Below are 22,509 nucleotides of genomic sequence, written 5' to 3'. Positions count from 1 at the left end.
CTTTCACCACCGTTCAGACGACCGTACCGTCTTGCAATACCACCACTACCGACCGTCACCGTTCTCGTATTTTCAAGTTGTAAATATTTGCTTATTGTATAGTTTTAGTTTTAAGTCCTTAGTAATTGTTGTTGTAGTGCGCTGGCCAGCCGGTAAGACATTTGTATACTTAACTTTGGTTTAATAGTAGTCTGCATGCTTTAATTATCATTTGTTTTTTTTTGTATATATATTTGAAACCAATTACAGTCCACAACATTACCGAACACCTCGCATGTGAAGTTATTGTCACTCTCCACCTTAATATTATGTTTAAGTAAACAACTTCTTACGTAACCAATGTTTTGATGTGCTATACGTTCGTTCCACAGTGTTAATGAACCCACTACTACGGCCGTTGCTTCTGGCTGCATATCGTTGACGAAACCCGTTTTGTTAATTGGCTGGTTCTGTATTCTAATATTAACATTATACAAGCCATTTTTGCGTACCGCTTCACAAATGATCTTGTTTAGTAAAAATACACATTTTTTATTATCTGACTTCATTTTTATGCCCTTGTTCAACGTAGAACCAACACTGAATAAATTATATTTTAGTTCAGGTACATAATAAACATTAGTCATAAAATTATTATACTGATTATTTCTAACATAACATATAATATTGATTTGACCAGAACCTTGCGCATATAAAATAGTGCCATCGCCTATTTTCACTTTAATTGGCGATTTAAATTGATTATAATGAACATACCAATTTTTATGTCCCGTCATATGATTAGTAGCACCAGAGTCTAGATACCAGTTATCCGATTCCTGTTCTGTGAATAACAGTTCACTGTAAAAAGCTTGTCCTATTTCACTTGATTGTGACGAATTTCCCTTGGCATCGTCTTGGTCCTTTTTATACTTCCTGCAGTCCTTTTTGAAATGACCGCCCTTTTTGCAATAAAAACAGGGTCCTATCTTTTTAGTACCCACATTTGGATTCCCAACTTTCCGTTCACCAAATTTTTCACTGCCTGTCTTTTTAGAAAATTTCTTCTGAAACTTTCTAACAGTTAAAGCATTATTTTCTTCTACAGATTCAACTACCGAACTACCTTGATTCATTCTCGACTCCTCAATAAGTAACCGAGATGTTAGTTCATTTAAATTCTTACTTTCTAGCTGCATTGAGTCCCATGCACTGTAAAAATGTTTTTACTCCGATGGCAAAGTCATTAGAATTTTCGTCATAAGCATAGATTCTGTGACTGGTTGTCCCATCAAACTAAGTTGATTCTGTAGGTTTTGCAATTTGGTAATATGCGTCGACATATCGTCAGCCGAGTCCTTTACGTAACTGAAAAATGTATGTTATATTAAATGTATACTCGCCTCGTTTTTCTGCTCATAGACAGCGAGTAATTTTGTCCACATTTCATACGATGTTTTACAGTTAATCAGGTATTGCATTGGACCGTTGTCAACCGATGTTACTATCAGTTTTTGGCATTTAGAGTCAGCACGTTGCCAATATAATAGATCCTCTTTATATCTTTTCTGGGCGTCAGCTTCTTTGCTTGTTAGCACTGGTTTTGTATACTCTCCTGTAATTAAACTACCCAACTCATATGAAGTTAGTATTACCTTCATCTGAAATTTCCAAAGTGTTCAACCTTCAATATTGCATAGCTTGGCAATCTTTATTGATTCTTCCATATCAATAGATTACGTACTTGTATAGTACCCTTGAACGACTTTGATAAATGTATATCCAATATACACTTCGTCAGGTGCTGCTTAATTTCTATAATTCACTTACTTGGTGATCTTCAAAAAAAAATTGTGTTCTTCAAATACTTGACTCTCGATGTCCGGTGTGCCTTTGACTGTATGTCTGAGTGTCTGGGCGCATAACCTGTTGTAATACTATACATAAATATAGTATCAGAGTGCCAGTAGTGATAGTAGATGATAATCAAGTATTCAACACAAATAGAGTTATTACAATAATAGATATATTATACATAGAATATATACAACACAGTGAAACAATAATACACTAGTAATATGTATAAACTGAATAGAAATACTGAGCCCCGAGCCCTTAGATCAAATGCTATTTATATTAACCCACAAGGTTGCACGCGTCTACACATACACGTGTGCTTACAAAAACAACTTTGTTTTTCTATAACATTTCCTGGTTAACAACTACGTATTTTTATTATACAGATAAACAACATATTTATATATTGTGAAATACTTCTTGATATATAGAATATTAATTATTATTCCAACATTCTCAAAGATATTACTAGGAAGATTACAACCCTTTGCAGATGATTGTATTGGGGGTACCAATGCGGATTTCAAAAAAAGAAATCGACAATAGATCAGCTGTCGGTGATTGGTCAAACTGTGGAAAAAAAGTTTGAATACAGGCAAAATGTGTGGCAGGTATTTGTCGATTTCAAAAAGGGCTATGACAGCATACATCGGGGAAGCCTTTTTAATTTAATGTACGAATTCGTAATTCCAAGTAAGCTTATTACTCTGACAAAGTATGCATGAATGGAACAAAATATCAAATAAGAGTCGAGAACGTACTTTCCGAAGAATTCCAAGTGATAACCAGTGTTGGGAAAAGATAACTATAAAGTTATCTAGATAAGATAACGGATAATTGAGTAATATATCATCTAGATAAGATATTAAATTATTCATTTAACATTTACTTAGCTAAAAGATAAAGATAAATACAATTTTATCTAGATGAAAAATAGATAAATTAAATTTTAACCTTCGTAAAATGTTATACGAAAATGTATGAGTAAAACAAAGTATTTTCACAAATTACAGAATAATTTAATAACCATTAAGACGTAGGTACTAAGAAATGGACAGTTACGTCAAAGAGCAAATTTTCCTTTTATTCGATTTCGTGATTTATGGCTACTCTGTTCATTTGTCATTTATTATTTTCATGTACTCTGTTTATGTCATCTTTTATGTAGGCAACAGTAATAGTATAAATAGGTATAAAAAGTAAATACGAGTTTATCAAACTCGATAATCGATGACGGGACATTTCATTATCGGTTGAAACTATTTATAAACATATTGATCTTTTTTGAGGCTTAACTATCGTTTTGGCCACATACGGTCTACGGAATACGGAGAGCCCACATTATGTTTAAAATGTTTATTACAAGGTTTTGTTATTTTATTTTGATTGAAAATACAAATAACTTTTTGGAAACGGCTCATTGTTTATTGGACTTGTATTACTATTTACTATTTTACTTATATAGTCTTTACTCTTTACCCTATATGTAGTTACTGATACAGGACTCGCTTGACATGTATATATATTTGTAAAATATAATTTATAACTATTCTGCTCAAATAAACACCTGCACTTTCGACCATTTTTTTTGTTGGGATTTTCGTCAATGTTAATCTTGAAATTATTATCGTAAAAATTCTTATAAACACGTTTTATATAGCACTAGTACTTATTTCGAGAGTACTGGGAAAAAAATTATCAACATTAAATAAAAACTGAGCACTGTAGTCGAGAACTACGAATATAAATAATAAATTATACGATAATATATATATATAACTCTTATCTACTTCTACCTATTAAAAATAGATAAAAGACGTTTTGTATAATCGACTAAAATACATTGGATTACAATGGAATATTGGACTTGTCTAACAAGCCAACCCCAATGTATTAATAATATATTCTTATATCACTAATCACTATTCATTAGGACCTAGGTATATTAATATGTTTAGGCTAGGACTACATTATGCGTTTCGTCAGATCCCGAAACCTGTTTTTGTAAAAACCACGAATAAATAACTTCAAAAATAGTTACAATTTCTATCTAGATTAATTACCTCAGATAACCGATTTGTTTATCTAAATAAGATAATAAGATGATTTACTTGTTTTTATCTAAATAAGATGTTAATTACAATTTTTTATTTAGATAAAATTATCTAGATAATTCCCAACACTGACCATAGATACCCATGTATGGTAATTAACAATATGATGACAATATTTTCAATTTCTGTGAGTTCATCACTTTGTCAGTAATACTTAAGTAATCATTTTAGGAGCTCGGGGACGTTACTTGTGGGGTTCATTTTTTCTGAGTTTCAATTTTCTGTGGATAATTTTTAGGTGATATTTTGCCCAAGGATACATTCAGTGTTATAGCAACGTTGTTAGTTTATTTACAAAGCTGTTTTTTAGCATCGATACCGAGCTGGTATTCCTATGATGTGTGTTTTTTTTATCTACAAAATTATATGTGATTTTGTAACTTTGGTGGTTCAAAAGTAAAAAAAGTCAACTTCTTGAACCCCAGCACCGAAATAACCTACAAAAAGAATTGGCGGTTTCGCAACTTTCAACTTTAACTTTCTATAACTTAATAAAAAACTGTCGAATTAAGTAAAAACTGTAATAGAATGTTTAGCAGGCACATCCCTATACACCAATATCCTCAAATCAAAATTTCAATATTTCTACACTCCCCCACAGGATTTATTTTCTTAAAAATGGTATTTTTAAAGATTTGAGTAATCGAATAGTTGTATAATAATATACACTTCGAATTAGATTGCAATTTCTACTTTTATCATGATCCAATTTAAGGACAATAATTTAAAGATAGAAAATAAAATTATAGAAATAGTAGGAATTGTAAATTATAATGTAGAACAACAAATCGTTAGCAATTTGTAATTACATAAGGTTGAAATAAACTATATAACGCAAGTTGAAAGCATATTATATTAATAATTAAATTTATAAGGGTTCTGCATGCATTTGTATGACTAAAAAGGTAAAATAACATTATTTACACTGGTATGTTATGCGATAGTACAGGGGTGATTAGCTTATCTTAAACCACTCAATATATTACTGGGTTTAATAAGAAATTATATTTTTTCTTTACATAATATTTTTATGCAATGGGGTCTCAATTTTTCCTTACTTTTTTTTTTGTTTTAATCCCCTTCCAGCTCACGTTTTTCTGATAACAAATTTTAAAATTTAACGCATATATTTCATAAACTTTCCAAATTGAGAATAATGTACTAAAATTTTTCTGAAGTTCAATTTTTTGTGGATTATTTTTAGGTGTATTTTGCCCGGGGATACATTCAGCGTTATAGCAACGTTGTACGTTTATTTACAAAGCTGTTTTTTAGCATCGACGCCGAGCTAGTATTCCCATAATGTTTGTTTTTTTTGTATCCACAAAAACGATTACATGTTTTACTATGGCCCGATTTACTTTAGGTATCCAAAATTATATGTGATTGGTAACTCAAAAAGGGAAAAAGCCAACTTCTTCACCCCCAGAACCACAAAAACCTAAAAATAAATTGTCGGTCAATATTTAAATTTCTATAACATAGCGAAAAACTATCGAATTGAGTCAAAACTGTAATAGAATGTTTAGCAGGCATATCCCTATACACCAATATCCTCAAATAAAAATTTCAATAATTCTACACTGTCCCACAGGATTTATTTTCTTAAAAATGGTATTTGATTTTTAAATTGATTTAAAATAAAAAAATATAATGAAACATGGGTTCATATAATTAATATACCAAATATAAAATATAGTTTTATTCATTATTCTTAGACAAACATATTTAAAATTCATCTATCTCTGTTTGAAAGCATACCAACAACGTTTGAAGTCTTGTAGTATTAATTACTTATGGATTTGATGTATACTAACCAGTTATTGAATTCACAAAAACCAAATCCGTCGTAGAGGCGGTGGGGCATATTAGACACGGGGTTTATGAGGTACTAATCCTTTATTTTCAAAATATTTTTTTTATAAACGTTTTATAAGCATCGATGCGTTAATTTTAAAGTGATTTTATCCTAGAAGGCTAGTACTGTGGAGTATAGGCATAATGGAATCAAACCATAGATAGCACAGAGAGGTCACAAGTCAACAAAATGCTTTGATGCTTATTTGCAAATACAGCACCTCATTTTAATACTTTCTAACTTTGCTGGTTTACAATGTACTTGGTTTGGACTTTACTGGCTTGAAAATATTAATTACTGATTCGCATCGAAGTGTTTTTTCGAAAGTGATTTTATCACTTTCAGATTTAAAAATTCCTGTAAAACTGTAACCTCCTCGTCCCCACTATTCCCCGACCCAACTATGCTCCGTCCCCACTATGCTCTGACCTCACTGCACTGTTTTTAACATGGATATTATCTGAGCACAGAACATATTATTTTGAATAAATTGAACATAACTAAACAAATAGTAGTAAGGCTTGTCCATAATGAATGAATTATGTTGTATAATTCATTGGAAATGTCATACATTGAATGGACAAGCGTTACTACTATTTGTTTAGTTATGTTCAATTTATTCAAAATAATATGTTCTGTGCTCAGATAATATCCATGTTAAAAACAGTGCAGTGAGGTCAGAGCATAGTGGGGACGGAGCATAGTTGGGTCGGGGAATAGTGGGGACGGGGAGGTTACAGTTTTACAGGAATTTTTAAATCTGAAAGTGATAAAATCACTTTCGAAAAAACGCTTCGATGCGAATCAGTAATTAATATTTTCAAGCCAGTAAAGTCCAAACCAAGCACAGTATAAACCAGCAAAATTAGAAAGTTTTAAATGAAGGTTCTGTAATTACAAATGAACATCAAAGCGTTTATTTGAAAGTGATTTTATCCGAGAGGACTAGTAGAGTATAGGCATAATGTAATCAAAACAATGAGGAAACGGAGAGGTCACAAGTCTACAAGAATTATTATAAGTAAAAGTGATAAAATTGAATAAAATCCCTTTCAAATCTCTCAACTGCATTAATGTCACACTGTAATAAGTAAGAGTCATTAATTGATTTAATAGATCCAAGTAATTTGCAATCATCAGCAAAAGAATATAGCTTAGCAAAGTGCTGGTTAAAGGCTATGTCACTTATACAAATATTGAATAAAAGTGAGGGAAGTTATATTTATATATTTGTGTTTTTATTTAGCAAAAAAAAAATTTTTTTAATTATTGTAATCATATTACATTGTTAGAATTAAATTGTATTCTATTAACATTTCTGTATAACTAAATATTTGACGCTTAAAATTTCATGTTATGTTCAAATAATAGGTTTATTTATCAAGATGGTTTATTGGTTTATAAGGAATACGATACAAATTATTATGACCATAAAAGCTATGATATTGAATGATTACAATAAACCTTAGTTTAAGTGTTTAATTACACAGTACATAGGTAAGAAAAACTTAAATCAGTGGTTTTTTTTTTGTTTCAAAATTTAGCTGTTCAAATAAATTATTACACTCGATGTTTTGTAAAAAATGCGTGACTAAAAGAATACAAATCTAGCGGTAGGTAAATAATTAAGAGTTAGAAAAAAATTGTTGAAAACAACATTTATGTTTAGTTTTGGCCGAAAAATAAACACTTGAACAAACTAGATGACGACTTGTGCTTAAGATCCGTAGCTTTTCGCATGAAAACAAATAACAACAAAATATGTTTTCGGCCACACAACCATAATGTATTGGTGTTTTTCAGGCCTCTTTACAGCAACTATGTAAACAAAATGAATCCCAGAAATAACGTCACCGAGCTACTAAAATGGTTGCTTAAGTATTACACTGACAAAGTGATTCACATTGTATGCATTGGTGCTTGTTGGTTTATTATTCTGAATCACACAAAAACATGTTGATGCAAAGTTACTGTTGATACAAACTCAGTTATACTCCGCTTTAGAATAATGTAAATATCGAATGTTGCTTGTGTAAATAAATTCGCATAAACAATTTTGAAAAACATTTATAGATTTTATTTTTTTGGACGACACAATAAAGGCCATTCGGCAAGTTGTAAGTAAACCTTTGCAGCAGCCGGTTTGACTATCGTTGCAGTTTTTTAAGTAAGTAATACTACCAAAATGTCAAAAATGGTAAAACTGTAAACTTTTAATATGTTTTAATAAATTTTAATTATTTTTCCGCATTAGACCTTCGATAACATTTAATCAACTATTCCAAGAAATACTATCAGACTTCAAAAGTTGTAAGTATGCTTTCAAACAGAAATAGATGAATTTTAAACACGTTTGTCTAATAATAATATACAAAATTATAATTTATTCTTGATATATTAAACATATAAAACAAAATTTCTTTAAATTTTTTTATTTTAAATCAGTTTTAAAACTAAATACCATTTTTTTTTCAAATTAAATCCTGCAGGGAGTGCAGAATTATTTAAATTTGGATTTAAGAATATCTGAGAATAGGGACATGCCTGATAAACAATCTAATAAAATTTTGTCTTAATTCGATAGTTTTCCGCTATTTTATAGAAAGCTAACGTCAAAAGTTGAAAAACTAATCATTTTTAGCTTCGATGCAAAGCGAGAAGGTATTGGTTTTACTCTGATGTGGGCTTTTTTTTTCGCTGTATACACTGTAACTTTTTTAATACTTGACCAATTCCTTCGAATAGCAACTCTATAAATCACAAATTTTGTCTAGTTTGTACTTTGGGGGGGTAAAAGTTGAAAAAGTTTAATTAATCACAGACGAAAGTTGAAAAAACAAAAAAAAACCGTACGAGTTTTTAAGTTAGAACTTTTAATGGCTATAATTTCGAGAAAAAGAGTCGCATCGAGTTGAAATGTATAAGAAATAATTATTTGGTATGCCCGCACACGTCAGTTGTGTCAAACTTAAACTATACCCATTTCCCGACCCCCTAGGGGGAGTACAAGTTTTTTTGTTTTTCGGGGTTTTTAGCAGTAATTTTAAAACTTTTGGGTTGAAAATTTGTCAGTAGTTGGAACTCATATGTACCCATAACACACTAAACGGGAAAAAAATTCGGCACTACAGTTTTTTTTTAATTGCCGGAAAACCGTGTTTTCGCACATTGGTCGCACAGGTTTAATCTTTAAATTGAATTTTCTCAAAAACATGATTCGTACTAATCGTGTGCAATAATTATAGGCTTATTTTAAGTACTTACATTATTGCCTTCACAGTGCTTTTATCAATACCTATTTCTTCATATTTCTACTAAATAAAATATACTATCGGCGGCAACGTCACATTAACATTTTTATGCCTTTTTTATGAATATTATTTTATCAATCAGCAATTGTTAAGTTTAGGTTAGGTTAGGTTAACTGAGGCCCTTTCATGATGTCAATGTGGATTTTGTTCGGTTATTTTAAACACGGTCTATATATTAATTCTAATAGATATTTTAAAATTCCATTTTTTTTGCATAAATCATTTTTGAAAATATACTTACAAGAAAGAATACTTTAGTTGCATGAAATTAAATGATTGTTGGAAAATTTAACCATGTAATTTGCATTTCTCATAAAGAAGAATATAGTATATTAACTACTATATGTAAACTGTAGGATATCTCGAATTTTTGGATGAAATATATTATGTATTTACTTAAACACATAATAGTGATAGGCTGTTTGTCAAAATTCCAAACATCAGTATTGTTACTCTTGTACAAGTTTCTGAACATACTAATGAAATATGTATAAAACAAACTATTTGAGTGTATAATTAGGTTTAGATCCTTCGTACTATGTGCACTATAAAATTAAATTACGTTATACAACGAATTAGAAACTGTGTTAAAACCAATAGATATTTGCACCGATATTGTTACTCATTAGCATAATTATTTTCATTCTGCATACAGGAACAAATTGATTTCCATGATCAATGCATCAGTAATAATTGTGTCTAGGAAGGGGGGGGGGATTTTTGCCATTTGAATAATTCCAATTATTCACTCTTAAAAATAGAGACCACCCCCCCCCCCCCAAAAAAATGGACTGATTGAGTAGACATTTTATTAGGAATGCCGCTTTTAAAAATGACTCTTAGATCAAAATAATATCTTCCCACTTCTTCCCTAGAAGAGAGGTAGAATTTACGTTTATTTAACGCGTTTTTTAGATTTATGAGCTTAATAATATTTCTACTAAAAATAGGCCATACCACATTTATAAAAATGTATTACATACTATAAAATTAAACTAAAATATAACAACAAATTCATAAATAAATACTAAGAAATTTAATATTTTGTGTGTAACGCTCTCTTATATCCCGAATTTTCGACAGGCGAGAGATGTATGAAATGTACGCCACCCCATTTAAACTTTATTTAAGTGCTTTCAAAAATCTTGCGAATAACGCAAGGTAAAGAATTGTATGTATTCTATATCTCGCTGTAGGGAGCGCCTTAGAAGGAAACGTTTAGCTATTGATTTTACTACGATATAATGATTTTATTTTTTTATTTTTATGCCTGCACTCACGAAGCAGCTAAGACACATGGCTAAAAACAGGAGATATTACAGTGTACAGTAATAGTAACAGTATTACAGTATAATTATACTTTTGTAGGTCACTCATTTTACATTATATTTGATTTGGGAAAAAAACAATTATATTTTTATAATCAGGTTTAGCTTTAAACCAAAAACTACTAATTTTGATTATTAACAGTTTTTCTCAAATGAAACCGGCAATATCACTCAATTTTTGTCAAATTATTATTTTAAAAGAAGATTAGCGTAGGACGTTAAAAGAATCACCCGGTATATCTTGAACAAAGTGTTTTTAGTAAAACCGTTGGTACAAACTGTGTAAATGTTTTTCGCTAGAAATGTTAGGACATAATATATGGTTACTAGTCTCCACAAAAGTATATTATTGCATTATTATGAATAATATACTGAAATTCGTTTTATTTTTTTTTGAAAAATACATTGAAAATCATGAAAAACAACTCGTTTTGAAAAAAATCCCTTATGTTAGACAAAGGAAATAGATTATGTTAAATATTTCGATTCAAATAAACCTTTATTTTAACGTATGAATAAAGCAGCAGCCATGCTGTTGCTTAATTATAAAAAAATATAGCATATTATATCAAAAACAAAATAAAAATTATCAATTATATGGATATTTTACCCGCAATGACATTAATATTTATGTCATTTAAGCTAAAAGTTATGAATACAAAAATATAATCGTTAGTATGATAATTAACCTTAATATTTGCGTTTTAACGTGATGTTAGGAAAAAATAATTTTAAATACTGCTACGAATATCGATGCAAGTTCATCTTTAAAAATTTAAACCATAGGTTAAGTGTAAATGTAGTGCACTCAATTAAGTAAACAGATTTTGGATACAAAAATATAGCTCATGTTTTGTTGTCGTCTAAATGTTTGTTTTAAAATAAAATATACAAATGACATTGTACTTTTTTAAATAAATAATATTTTAGTGGCAGAGCATTATGCTAAACGGTTTTGATACGGTAGTATATAACTTGTTTTCGATTTTTAGATCTGTATCTTGTTTTGGACCTATATATATATCGGTATTGGAACAATAATTCTTGAAGCAGTTATTAATGATGGCATTTAAAACAAATTTTATCAGGATGTTTGTATTGTTATTTTTGGTTTTAACAATAGTTACAGGTAATATTATATATTTTGATGTAATTAAAACCTTATTTTTAAATAGTTATGTTGTATAACTTTGATCAATTTCAGTAACCCAACCAGCTGCCGTCGGTATGTTTACATTTACAAAAGAATAGTTGATAATTTACATAATATTCTGTTTTTTTTTTATAAATCATAATTTAAGTGAATTTTGAATTTTTATAAAATTATATATAAATATACATTACTGTACCTATCCAGAATGAAATCCCTAGATTGTTTTAAATGTATTATTTTCTAGAACCACCACTAGGATATCCGGTCGGTATGTATACCTTTCTGTAGATAATTAAATAATAATAATAATTCTAATGTACAATACAAGCACTCATTAAATGATTACCCTCATATTAACGAAAACACATCTCAAAAGCAGACATGCTCAAATGACTTGGAAGTAATCCCTTAAAAAATACAATTTCTGCACCAAAATCGTACATAAATAAAGTCATGACATCCTTTTTTGAAGATCTAAAATTTCTTATCAATTCCATTACAGCTAAATCATTACTAAAGTAATTAACAATTAATTAGACAAAATATATGACTAGTCATCCCTCATTATATTTTACAATATAATAAATAGACATTTACATAATAGTTTTAGTCTTTCATCATTCTGGAAACAATTTTTCTAATTTATGTAATATATTTCTATCCATTTTCAAATTAATTCATTATCATATCTTTTTGTACCCAATGTTATTTATTTGGTTTAAATATACATTTATTTTATTTTATTGGTCCTTTTGACTTATTATTAACTTTATTCCTTTTTAGTAACCCCGCCTCCAGCTGTCAGTAAGTTTACATTTATAAAATAATAAATTATAATTAACATAATATTTTTATTTTTTAATAATAATACACTTATTTCGATCATTTTTTAAATTAATTTATAATTCAATGTTGTTATGTAGTGGCGCAACTAGGTGTTCTAGTGACTTGGTGTAATACTAAATATGATGCCTTCAGCTCTTGGAGTTTACATCGTTGTTTTTACAAATGACCATAGAGGGATCACTCGCACATTACTTCTCTAAACAAAATTTATACATACATTTACTACTAGGTACATCCGTACGTATAGGTGATTGATTTTACATGAGCTTTTTATCATTATCATGAATATCATACTTAAAAAAATTCAAACTTTTAGAACAAAATAACAAATTTTTGCTACACTATCCTTAGTAAAGTATAAAAAAATTAATGTAATCAATAAGTCATGTTTACTTATACATGCGGGCGTTACGTTATCTTAATATAGGTACCATAAATATGAAGTCGCTAAAAATATGTACCTCTTAAATTGGGGTGCCCTGTTGTAAGTACCCCCCTATACCCCAGCTAATTGCACCACTGTTGCTCTGTACATTACTATTTATATTGACCAATAGTAACTTTACATTTAATTAGATAAGTAAATAATAATTTAGTTGAATTTTGCATTTATTATAGTATTGTAAAATTAAACCTTACTGTCTCCAAAGTTTAATTAATTAAAGGTTTTTACTTCATTATTATCTAGAAATGGAAACTTTCGGTATGTACACGTTTACGTAGATGAATATACATTACTGTATCTATAATTGAATTAACTGAATATTATTTTATAGAGTCGGAAACTGGCAGTAAGTATACATTTACGTAAATAAGTTAATAACAATTTAGGCGAATTCTGCATTTCTTTCAATACATTATATATATTCAATAATTTTTAATTCGATGTGGCTATGTACAGTCCTTACTTATTTTGGACTGTAAATATTCTCCTAGAAAATGAGTGTCTTATGTTTAATTGATCACCCTCTACATAAATACAATGTACTCACGGCTAATGAAAATAAATTTCCAGGGAGAGAATTAGAAAATGTAGAAGAAAACATAGAACAGGGGCAAGTAAACCAAGGGGGACCAGTGGTCTTTAAAGCATGCAAACTTATAATCAACGATGAGGAACAGCCAAAAGGTATACTCGGAAATCAAGATATAAACATTAGATGGAATGGTAAAGATAGACTGGTGATCAATAACAAATCAGTTACACCAGACAATGGATACGAGAATATAAAAATCAAGTACGACTCAATGGGAGGAATAACAGTGAATAAGCAATATATAAAAGGATTCGAAGGGTTAAAAGCTACAGGCCAAACTATTTTGAGATTGCCAAGTAATTAATAAAAATATACTATTATTTATATGTCTTAAAAAATTGATTTATAAAAAAGTATTTCTTACAAATATTTTACTATACAGTGTTGGACTAGTAAAAGTTAAATAAATAATCACATAATAAGTTACTGTGTCCAAAATGTAATTAATTGAATATTATTTTCTAGAAATAAAAACTGATGGTATGTATAAATTTATGGCAGATAATTAAATAATAATTAACCCGACTGTGCCTGGTATTAATTTTATTGATTGTTATAAATTTATCATTTTCTAGCACGTGATGATGAAGGCAGTTTTTTAAGACATATAAATAATAGTATATTTTTATTAATTACTTGGCAATCTCAAAATAGTTTGGCCTGTAGCTTTTAACCCTTCGAATCCTTTTATATATTGCTTATTCACTGTTATTCCTCCCATTGAGTCGTACTTGATTTTTATATTCTCGTATCCATTGTCTGGTGTAACTGATTTGTTATTGATCACCAGTCTATCTTTACCATTCCATCTAATGTTTATATCTTGATTTCCGAGTATACCTTTTGGCTGTTCCTCATCGTTGATTATAAGTTTGCATGCTTTAAAGACCACTGGTCCCCCTTGGTTTACTTGCCCCTGTTCTATGTTTTCTTCTACATTTTCTAATTCTCTCCCTGGAAATTTATTTTCATTAGCCGTGAGTACATTGTATTTATGTAGAGGGTGATCAATTAAACATAAGACACTCATTTTCTAGGAGAATATTTACAGTCCAAAATAAGTAAGGACTGTACATAGCCACATCGAATTAAAAATTATTGAATATATATAATGTATTGAAAGAAATGCAGAATTCGCCTAAATTGTTATTAACTTATTTACGTAAATGTATACTTACTGCCAGTTTCCGACTCTATAAAATAATATTCAGTTAATTCAATTATAGATACAGTAATGTATATTCATCTACGTAAACGTGTACATACCGAAAGTTTCCATTTCTAGATAATAATGAAGTAAAAACCTTTAATTAATTAAACTTTGGAGACAGTAAGGTTTAATTTTACAATACTATAATAAATGCAAAATTCAACTAAATTATTATTTACTTATCTAATTAAATGTAAAGTTACTATTGGTCAATATAAATAGTAATGTACAGAGCAACAGTGGTGCAATTAGCTGGGGTATAGGGGGGTACTTACAACAGGGCACCCCAATTTAAGAGGTACATATTTTTAGCGACTTCATATTTATGGTACCTATATTAAGATAACGTAACGCCCGCATGTATAAGTAAACATGACTTATTGATTACATTAATTTTTTTATACTTTACTAAGGATAGTGTAGCAAAAATTTGTTATTTTGTTCTAAAAGTTTGAATTTTTTTAAGTATGATATTCATGATAATGATAAAAAGCTCATGTAAAATCAATCACCTATACGTACGGATGTACCTAGTAGTAAATGTATGTATAAATTTTGTTTAGAGAAGTAATGTGCGAGTGATCCCTCTATGGTCATTTGTAAAAACAACGATGTAAACTCCAAGAGCTGAAGGCATCATATTTAGTATTACACCAAGTCACTAGAACACCTAGTTGCGCCACTACATAACAACATTGAATTATAAATTAATTTAAAAAATGATCGAAATAAGTGTATTATTATTAAAAAATAAAAATATTATGTTAATTATAATTTATTATTTTATAAATGTAAACTTACTGACAGCTGGAGGCGGGGTTACTAAAAAGGAATAAAGTTAATAATAAGTCAAAAGGACCAATAAAATAAAATAAATGTATATTTAAACCAAATAAATAACATTGGGTACAAAAAGATATGATAATGAATTAATTTGAAAATGGATAGAAATATATTACATAAATTAGAAAAATTGTTTCCAGAATGATGAAAGACTAAAACTATTATGTAAATGTCTATTTATTATATTGTAAAATATAATGAGGGATGACTAGTCATATATTTTGTCTAATTAATTGTTAATTACTTTAGTAATGATTTAGCTGTAATGGAATTGATAAGAAATTTTAGATCTTCAAAAAAGGATGTCATGACTTTATTTATGTACGATTTTGGTGCAGAAATTGTATTTTTTAAGGGATTACTTCCAAGTCATTTGAGCATGTCTGCTTTTGAGATGTGTTTTCGTTAATATGAGGGTAATCATTTAATGAGTGCTTGTATTGTACATTAGAATTATTATTATTATTTAATTATCTACAGAAAGGTATACATACCGACCGGATATCCTAGTGGTGGTTCTAGAAAATAATACATTTAAAACAATCTAGGGATTTCATTCTGGATAGGTACAGTAATGTATATTTATATATAATTTTATAAAAATTCAAAATTCACTTAAATTATGATTTATAAAAAAAAAACAGAATATTATGTAAATTATCAACTATTCTTTTGTAAATGTAAACATACCGACGGCAGCTGGTTGGGTTACTGAAATTGATCAAAGTTATACAACATAACTATTTAAAAATAAGGTTTTAATTACATCAAAATATATAATATTACCTGTAACTATTGTTAAAACCAAAAATAACAATACAAACATCCTGATAAAATTTGTTTTAAATGCCATCATTAATAACTGCTTCAAGAATTATTGTTCCAATACCGATATATATATAGGTCCAAAACAAGATACAGATCTAAAAATCGAAAACAAGTTATATACTACCGTATCAAAACCGTTTAGCATAATGCTCTGCCACTAAAATATTATTTATTTAAAAAAGTACAATGTCATTTGTATATTTTATTTTAAAACAAACATTTAGACGACAACAAAACATGAGCTATATTTTTGTATCCAAAATCTGTTTACTTAATTGAGTGCACTACATTTACACTTAACCTATGGTTTAAATTTTTAAAGATGAACTTGCATCGATATTCGTAGCAGTATTTAAAATTATTTTTTCCTAACATCACGTTAAAACGCAAATATTAAGGTTAATTATCATACTAACGATTATATTTTTGTATTCATAACTTTTAGCTTAAATGACATAAATATTAATGTCATTGCGGGTAAAATATCCATATAATTGATAATTTTTATTTTGTTTTTGATATAATATGCTATATTTTTTTATAATTAAGCAACAGCATGGCTGCTGCTTTATTCATACGTTAAAATAAAGGTTTATTTGAATCGAAATATTTAACATAATCTATTTCCTTTGTCTAACATAAGGGATTTTTTTCAAAACGAGTTGTTTTTCATGATTTTCAATGTATTTTTCAAAAAAAAATAAAACGAATTTCAGTATATTATTCATAATAATGCAATAATATACTTTTGTGGAGACTAGTAACCATATATTATGTCCTAACATTTCTAGCGAAAAACATTTACACAGTTTGTACCAACGGTTTTACTAAAAACACTTTGTTCAAGATATACCGGGTGATTCTTTTAACGTCCTACGCTAATCTTCTTTTAAAATAATAATTTGACAAAAATTGAGTGATATTGCCGGTTTCATTTGAGAAAAACTGTTAATAATCAAAATTAGTAGTTTTTGGTTTAAAGCTAAACCTGATTATAAAAATATAATTGTTTTTTTCCCAAATCAAATATAATGTAAAATGAGTGACCTACAAAAGTATAACTATACTGTAATACTGTTACTATTACTGTACACTGTAATATCTCCTGTTTTTAGCCATGTGTCTTAGCTGCTTCGTGAGTGCAGGCATAAAAATAAAAAAATAAAATCATTATATCGTAGTAAAATCAATAGCTAAACGTTTCCTTCTAAGGCGCTCCCTACAGCGAGATATAGAATACATACAATTCTTTACCTTGCGTTATTCGCAAGATTTTTGAAAGCACTTAAATAAAGTTTAAATGGGGTGGCGTACATTTCATACATCTCTCGCCTGTCGAAAATTCGGGATATAAGAGAGCGTTACACACAAAATATTAAATTTCTTAGTATTTATTTATGAATTTGTTGTTATATTTTAGTTTAATTTTATAGTATGTAATACATTTTTATAAATGTGGTATGGCCTATTTTTAGTAGAAATATTATTAAGCTCATAAATCTAAAAAACGCGTTAAATAAACGTAAATTCTACCTCTCTTCTAGGGAAGAAGTGGGAAGATATTATTTTGATCTAAGAGTCATTTTTAAAAGCGGCATTCCTAATAAAATGTCTACTCAATCAGTCCATTTTTTTGGGGGGGGGGGGTGGTCTCTATTTTTAAGAGTGAATAATTGGAATTATTCAAATGGCAAAAATCCCCCCCCCTTCCTAGACACAATTATTACTGATGCATTCATGATTTAATTCATCAAAGTATTTGATGAATTAAATATACAATAGAATATTGTAAAATATTTTGAGAAAATTGCAAAATTAACCTAAATAATTTTATACCTATCTGTGTAAACGTAAAAACTAAATTATTTAGGTTAATTTTGCAATTTTCTCAAAATATTTTACAATATTCTATTGTATATTTAATTCATCAAATACTTTGACAAACTTTTTAAATAATTTGCTGAACATTTTGAGACTGGTCGCTAACCAGTTTTGGATAATTAGTATAAAAGTTTTTGTAGTTTACATGTTAAACTGGAGGGGAAGTGCGATTAAGTGAATGCGCTCAGATAAAAATATATCTGATCTCTGTCCTTCCTTCCGCCCTAAATTTTAAACTTATATAACTTTGAAGATAATTATCTAAACGGTTATCAACCAATCACAATGTTCAGCAAATTATTCTTAATTTAATAAGTTAATCAAATATATTAGTTGCCTTTAAAAACCCCAAGTTTTTATGATTTTAACATATAAGGGATAGGGTTATATTTTTTAAAAATATAATGAATTTGTCCCAACTTATAAACTCATAAAAGTATAAAAAGAATAAAAAAATCTAATTTCTTCTTAGTTATTGAGTGGGTCATAGTTAAATAGTCTATATACATTTAGGCATTAAATATTATTTTAAATTTGGATTTTTTTATAATATGTTGTAAATATTTCATTAGTTATTAAAAAAATGAATTTGTTTTAATTTCAGCTTGTCCGTGTGAGTATACTTAACTTATATTACTTTTATCAAATTTAATAATATACTATCAAAAAATATTTAAAACAAACATTTGTTTTAATTTCAGGTTGTGTGCGTAAGTATACTAAACTTCTATACTTATATGAAATTTAATAATTGATTATTAAACAAATATTTAAAAAAAAAAAAAACATTTGTTTAAATTTCAGCTTGCAAAGAATGTGAGTATACTAAAATCGTTGTACTTTTATCAAATTTAATCCTTTATTATTCAAAAATATTATTAAAAAAACATTTCTTTTAATTTCAGGTTGCAAAGGTGAGTACACTAAATTGATTTTATTTTTATCATATTTATTTATTTATAGTTGAAAATTGTTTAAAAACGTTTGTTTTGATTTCAGCTTGTGACCAATGTGAGTATACTAAAATTGTTTTACTTTTATCAAATTTAATAATTTACTATAAAAAAATTATTTAAAAAACATTTGTTTTAATTTCAGTGTTAGCTAGTGAGTATACTAAAATTATTGTACTTTTATAAAATTTAATCATATTTTATTATAAAAACTATTTTTTATTATCATTACAAAAAAAAATTAAGTAAAAACCTAGCTAAAAGCATTGAAATCAAATTGATACGATATTATTTTTTTAGATGGCATTATCTGTTCCATAGTATAAAATATGTCAGATGTGAATAATTACTTGAAGTCTTGTATAATTAGTTTTGTGCTACAATTTCATACTTTTTAACTACAGTATGCTGATCTTTAATTCATCTTACTCAATTTAAAAAAAAAACATATTTTCACTATGAAATAATACATAATATTATTGTGATTATGATTTTTTTATTTATATCTTACATTTTTATGTTGCTTGTTCAAAATTCTAATTATCTTTTATGCGTTACGCGAATAATTTTTGTTTTAAAATATATATTATGCATAAATTGTTTAAAATCAAGTTTTCACATTTTTTGTTATGTAATAAATTTCATGCAATTATGTTTTCGTTCAAATGACCATGCACTTAACATTATGAATAATTTTCTTGATTAAAATATTTAATTGATGTCATAACATAATGTATTTATACGTCATATAATTATACCTACTACATATATTAATTTGATTGTGCTTTGATTTTTTAATTCCTATTAAAGTTGACCAGCTAAAAATCAGACATTACTCCCTGACTAAAATAAATGCAAAACAATTAAAACCTATTTGTTCCGAAAAAGCTCCTGTGAGATTAACTCATTAAAAAAAAAGTATTTTATAGTTAAAGCCTTTTTTTGTTTACTTATAATAACTATCCCGTTCTAAATAGTATACTTAATTTTTAAATCATTTATACTCATTTGCGCTTTTCATCTTAATAATTATTCTCTCCACCCTATACTTATATTTACCAAAAAATATTTTTCATCATTTGTCTACAACTTTTAACACTTATAATTCATTTATAAATTAAAAAAAAATCTTCTATGGGGTACCTATCTATTTTATGTTTCGAAAATTATATAATATGTGACTTTATTTGTGGTTAAAATTTTTTCCTTTGAAAATTTCAATAATTTAATTTGCAGCATTACTGTAAAATTTAAGTATTGTAGGTTAGCTATATGAACGCACACTAAAAAAAGCTAATAGTTTTTATAAAAGTTTAAACTACCTATACTTTATTTTAAAATGATTACACATAACTATTTTACTTATTTTTAATCCTGTAGACATGGACGTTATTGAAATATTTTTGGTTTATTTCTTATAAATAAATACTTATAATGTATGCAATTCTGTTTTTATTTTAAAATATTTTGTAAACAAATATTTAGTTATCTATAAAAAAAAATTAATATATGAATAAATTTAAATAGTTTAATTATTATTAAAATAATCATATATTTCGATCAAAAATATCTTAAAATTTTTAATTATTTACTCCTCGAGCTACATTGTGTGCTTTAAATTTGTATACATTATTGACAAAAAAATTGTATGTGTTCATTCCTCCCTAAAAAGAAACAACTATACTATATTATCTAGGTAATTTATTTTAATAACATAATACATTACACATGTTGTGCTATTGTAATTATTTCAGTTTTACACCCTGGACTTATAATACTCATACTTTGATATACCACCACACCTTAAGCACTTGCGCATATTATATACCTTTAATGTTTCATGCCGCGTGTACTTCTAGCGATTAAACTTCAAACACTGAAGCCCGACACTTGGTTATTAACCAAGTCTAACTTCTAGACATTTTATTTGATATTCTTCTCCTTCTTCTTTCCAGAATTTCCATCATTTGTCTAACGGGGAGAGATCTAATTTCTAACGCCAGATTGAAAAGTACAGGGGAAAGCGCATCTCCCTATCCTAGGTCAGCTCTAACTTCGAAACTTTCTGACAGTTTATTCGGAACTTTTACTTTACAGTATGTATCGGTATTGCTCTCTTTTATTAGCTGGAGTAATTTGGTCGGTATACCAAATTCTTCCAGCGCTGACCATAATTTTTTTCTCATAATACTATCGTACGCCTGTTTAAAGTCCACAAAGCAAAGATGCACTTCTCTACCATACTCATAGTACTCTTCTAACAATTGTCTGATAATAAAAATGGGGTATGTGGCGGATTTCCCTCTCATAAAGCCGCTTTGACAGTCCCCAATTATGCCGTCGGCATAGACTTCCAGCCTTCGCAGACTGCCATCGACAAAACTTTATAACGGGTGTCTTTAAATTGAGAAAAAAAAATTACCATAAATTTCAAACAAGCAGCAACGAACACTAGCTTTTTTTTAATATTATGTAGAATCGTACTAACTTTTCCGAGTGCACACTTATATTACGTATAAGATATGAAGATAAAAATGTTTTAAGTACTGAAAAATATAGTAAAATATGTATCTGCATGTATAATCACCCTGTACTCAATGGACACGACTTGTTTTCGCGTAAAAGTTTGGTCGGTACAAATAATAAAATTGTTTTCGCGGTTTCTTTAAATAAATAATATTTCAGTGGCGAATTTCACTGTAAAGTACGTTACACCGTTTTAAGTCGCACTCGAACCGTAGAAGCCATATCGTTTCAAAGTATAATTTTTTCCCCAGAGCAATAGCGGATTTTATGGATGGCGTTCAAAGAAAGTCTTATCAGAATAGTGGTTTTGTCATTTATTGTTTTAGTAATGGCTACAGGTAATTTATTATAAAATTTTACAAATACATTATTGTAAATAATGTAACAACTGATAACAGGCTTAAAGCAAGGTGACGCTCTTTCACCACTACTGTTCAATAATGCACTGAAGAAAGTCGTACGGAGTATACAAAGGTATCGACATCGGCACAAACAAGATTGGTATTTTAGGTTTTGCAGATGATTTGAATATAGTTGGTGACGATGGGGAGAGTGTGACGCAGAGCACCGTAGCCCTCATTAACGAAGCAAAAACCATAGGGCTGAATGTAAATGATAATAAAACTAAAGTGATGGAGCTATTACCAGAAAACAACCAGGTCGGCAATGTAGTGATTCAAGGACGTACATTTGAAAAAGTGCATTAATTTACATATCTGGGGCCTCTATCAGTGGTAATAATGACTGGTCCGTCGAATTAAATAGCCGAATCATCAAGGCAGAAA

At 28.4% G+C, this 22,509-nt stretch overlaps 2 protein-coding genes and 2 long non-coding RNA genes across 4 annotated transcripts; 2 read left to right on the top strand and 2 right to left on the bottom strand.

The window, feature by feature from the left end:
* The first annotated feature begins 11,471 nt into the window (after nt 1–11,471).
* On the top strand, nt 11,472–12,404 carry LOC126845373 (uncharacterized). The gene is made up of 4 exons (XR_007686771.1): nt 11,472–11,576; nt 11,652–11,672; nt 11,845–11,868; nt 12,384–12,404. It is a non-coding gene; the product is annotated as an uncharacterized LOC126845373 (long non-coding RNA).
* A 732-nt stretch (nt 12,405–13,136) lies between these two features.
* On the top strand, nt 13,137–13,787 carry LOC126845439 (uncharacterized). Its single transcript, XM_050584093.1, has 3 exons — nt 13,137–13,149; nt 13,223–13,237; nt 13,462–13,787. Exons 1-3 carry the CDS (start codon nt 13,137–13,139, stop codon nt 13,785–13,787), a joined length of 354 nt encoding a protein of 117 aa, XP_050440050.1.
* Nucleotides 13,788–14,111: 324 nt separating this feature from the next.
* On the bottom strand, nt 14,112–14,762 carry LOC126845438 (uncharacterized). The gene is made up of 3 exons (XM_050584092.1): nt 14,750–14,762; nt 14,662–14,676; nt 14,112–14,437 (listed from the first exon to the last, which is right to left on the bottom strand). Exons 1-3 carry the CDS (start codon nt 14,760–14,762, stop codon nt 14,112–14,114), a joined length of 354 nt encoding a protein of 117 aa, XP_050440049.1.
* Nucleotides 14,763–15,494: 732 nt separating this feature from the next.
* Nucleotides 15,495–16,409, bottom strand: LOC126845376 (uncharacterized). The gene is made up of 4 exons (XR_007686772.1): nt 16,323–16,409; nt 16,227–16,247; nt 16,031–16,054; nt 15,495–15,515 (listed from the first exon to the last, which is right to left on the bottom strand). It is a non-coding gene; the product is annotated as an uncharacterized LOC126845376 (long non-coding RNA).
* Between the last annotated feature and the right edge of the window lie 6,100 nt (nt 16,410–22,509).

The sequence above is a fragment of the Adelges cooleyi genome, unplaced genomic scaffold (genome assembly GCF_023614345.1).
Source record: "Adelges cooleyi isolate 19-005CV unplaced genomic scaffold, UGA_ACOO_1.1 ACOO_flye_CR_arks_rails_tigmint_CR_PRNA_784, whole genome shotgun sequence".
NCBI lineage: Eukaryota > Metazoa > Arthropoda > Insecta > Hemiptera > Adelgidae > Adelges > Adelges cooleyi.
The sequence above is the reverse complement of the archived record's forward strand: the minus strand, read 5'-3'. Positions and strand labels throughout refer to the sequence as shown.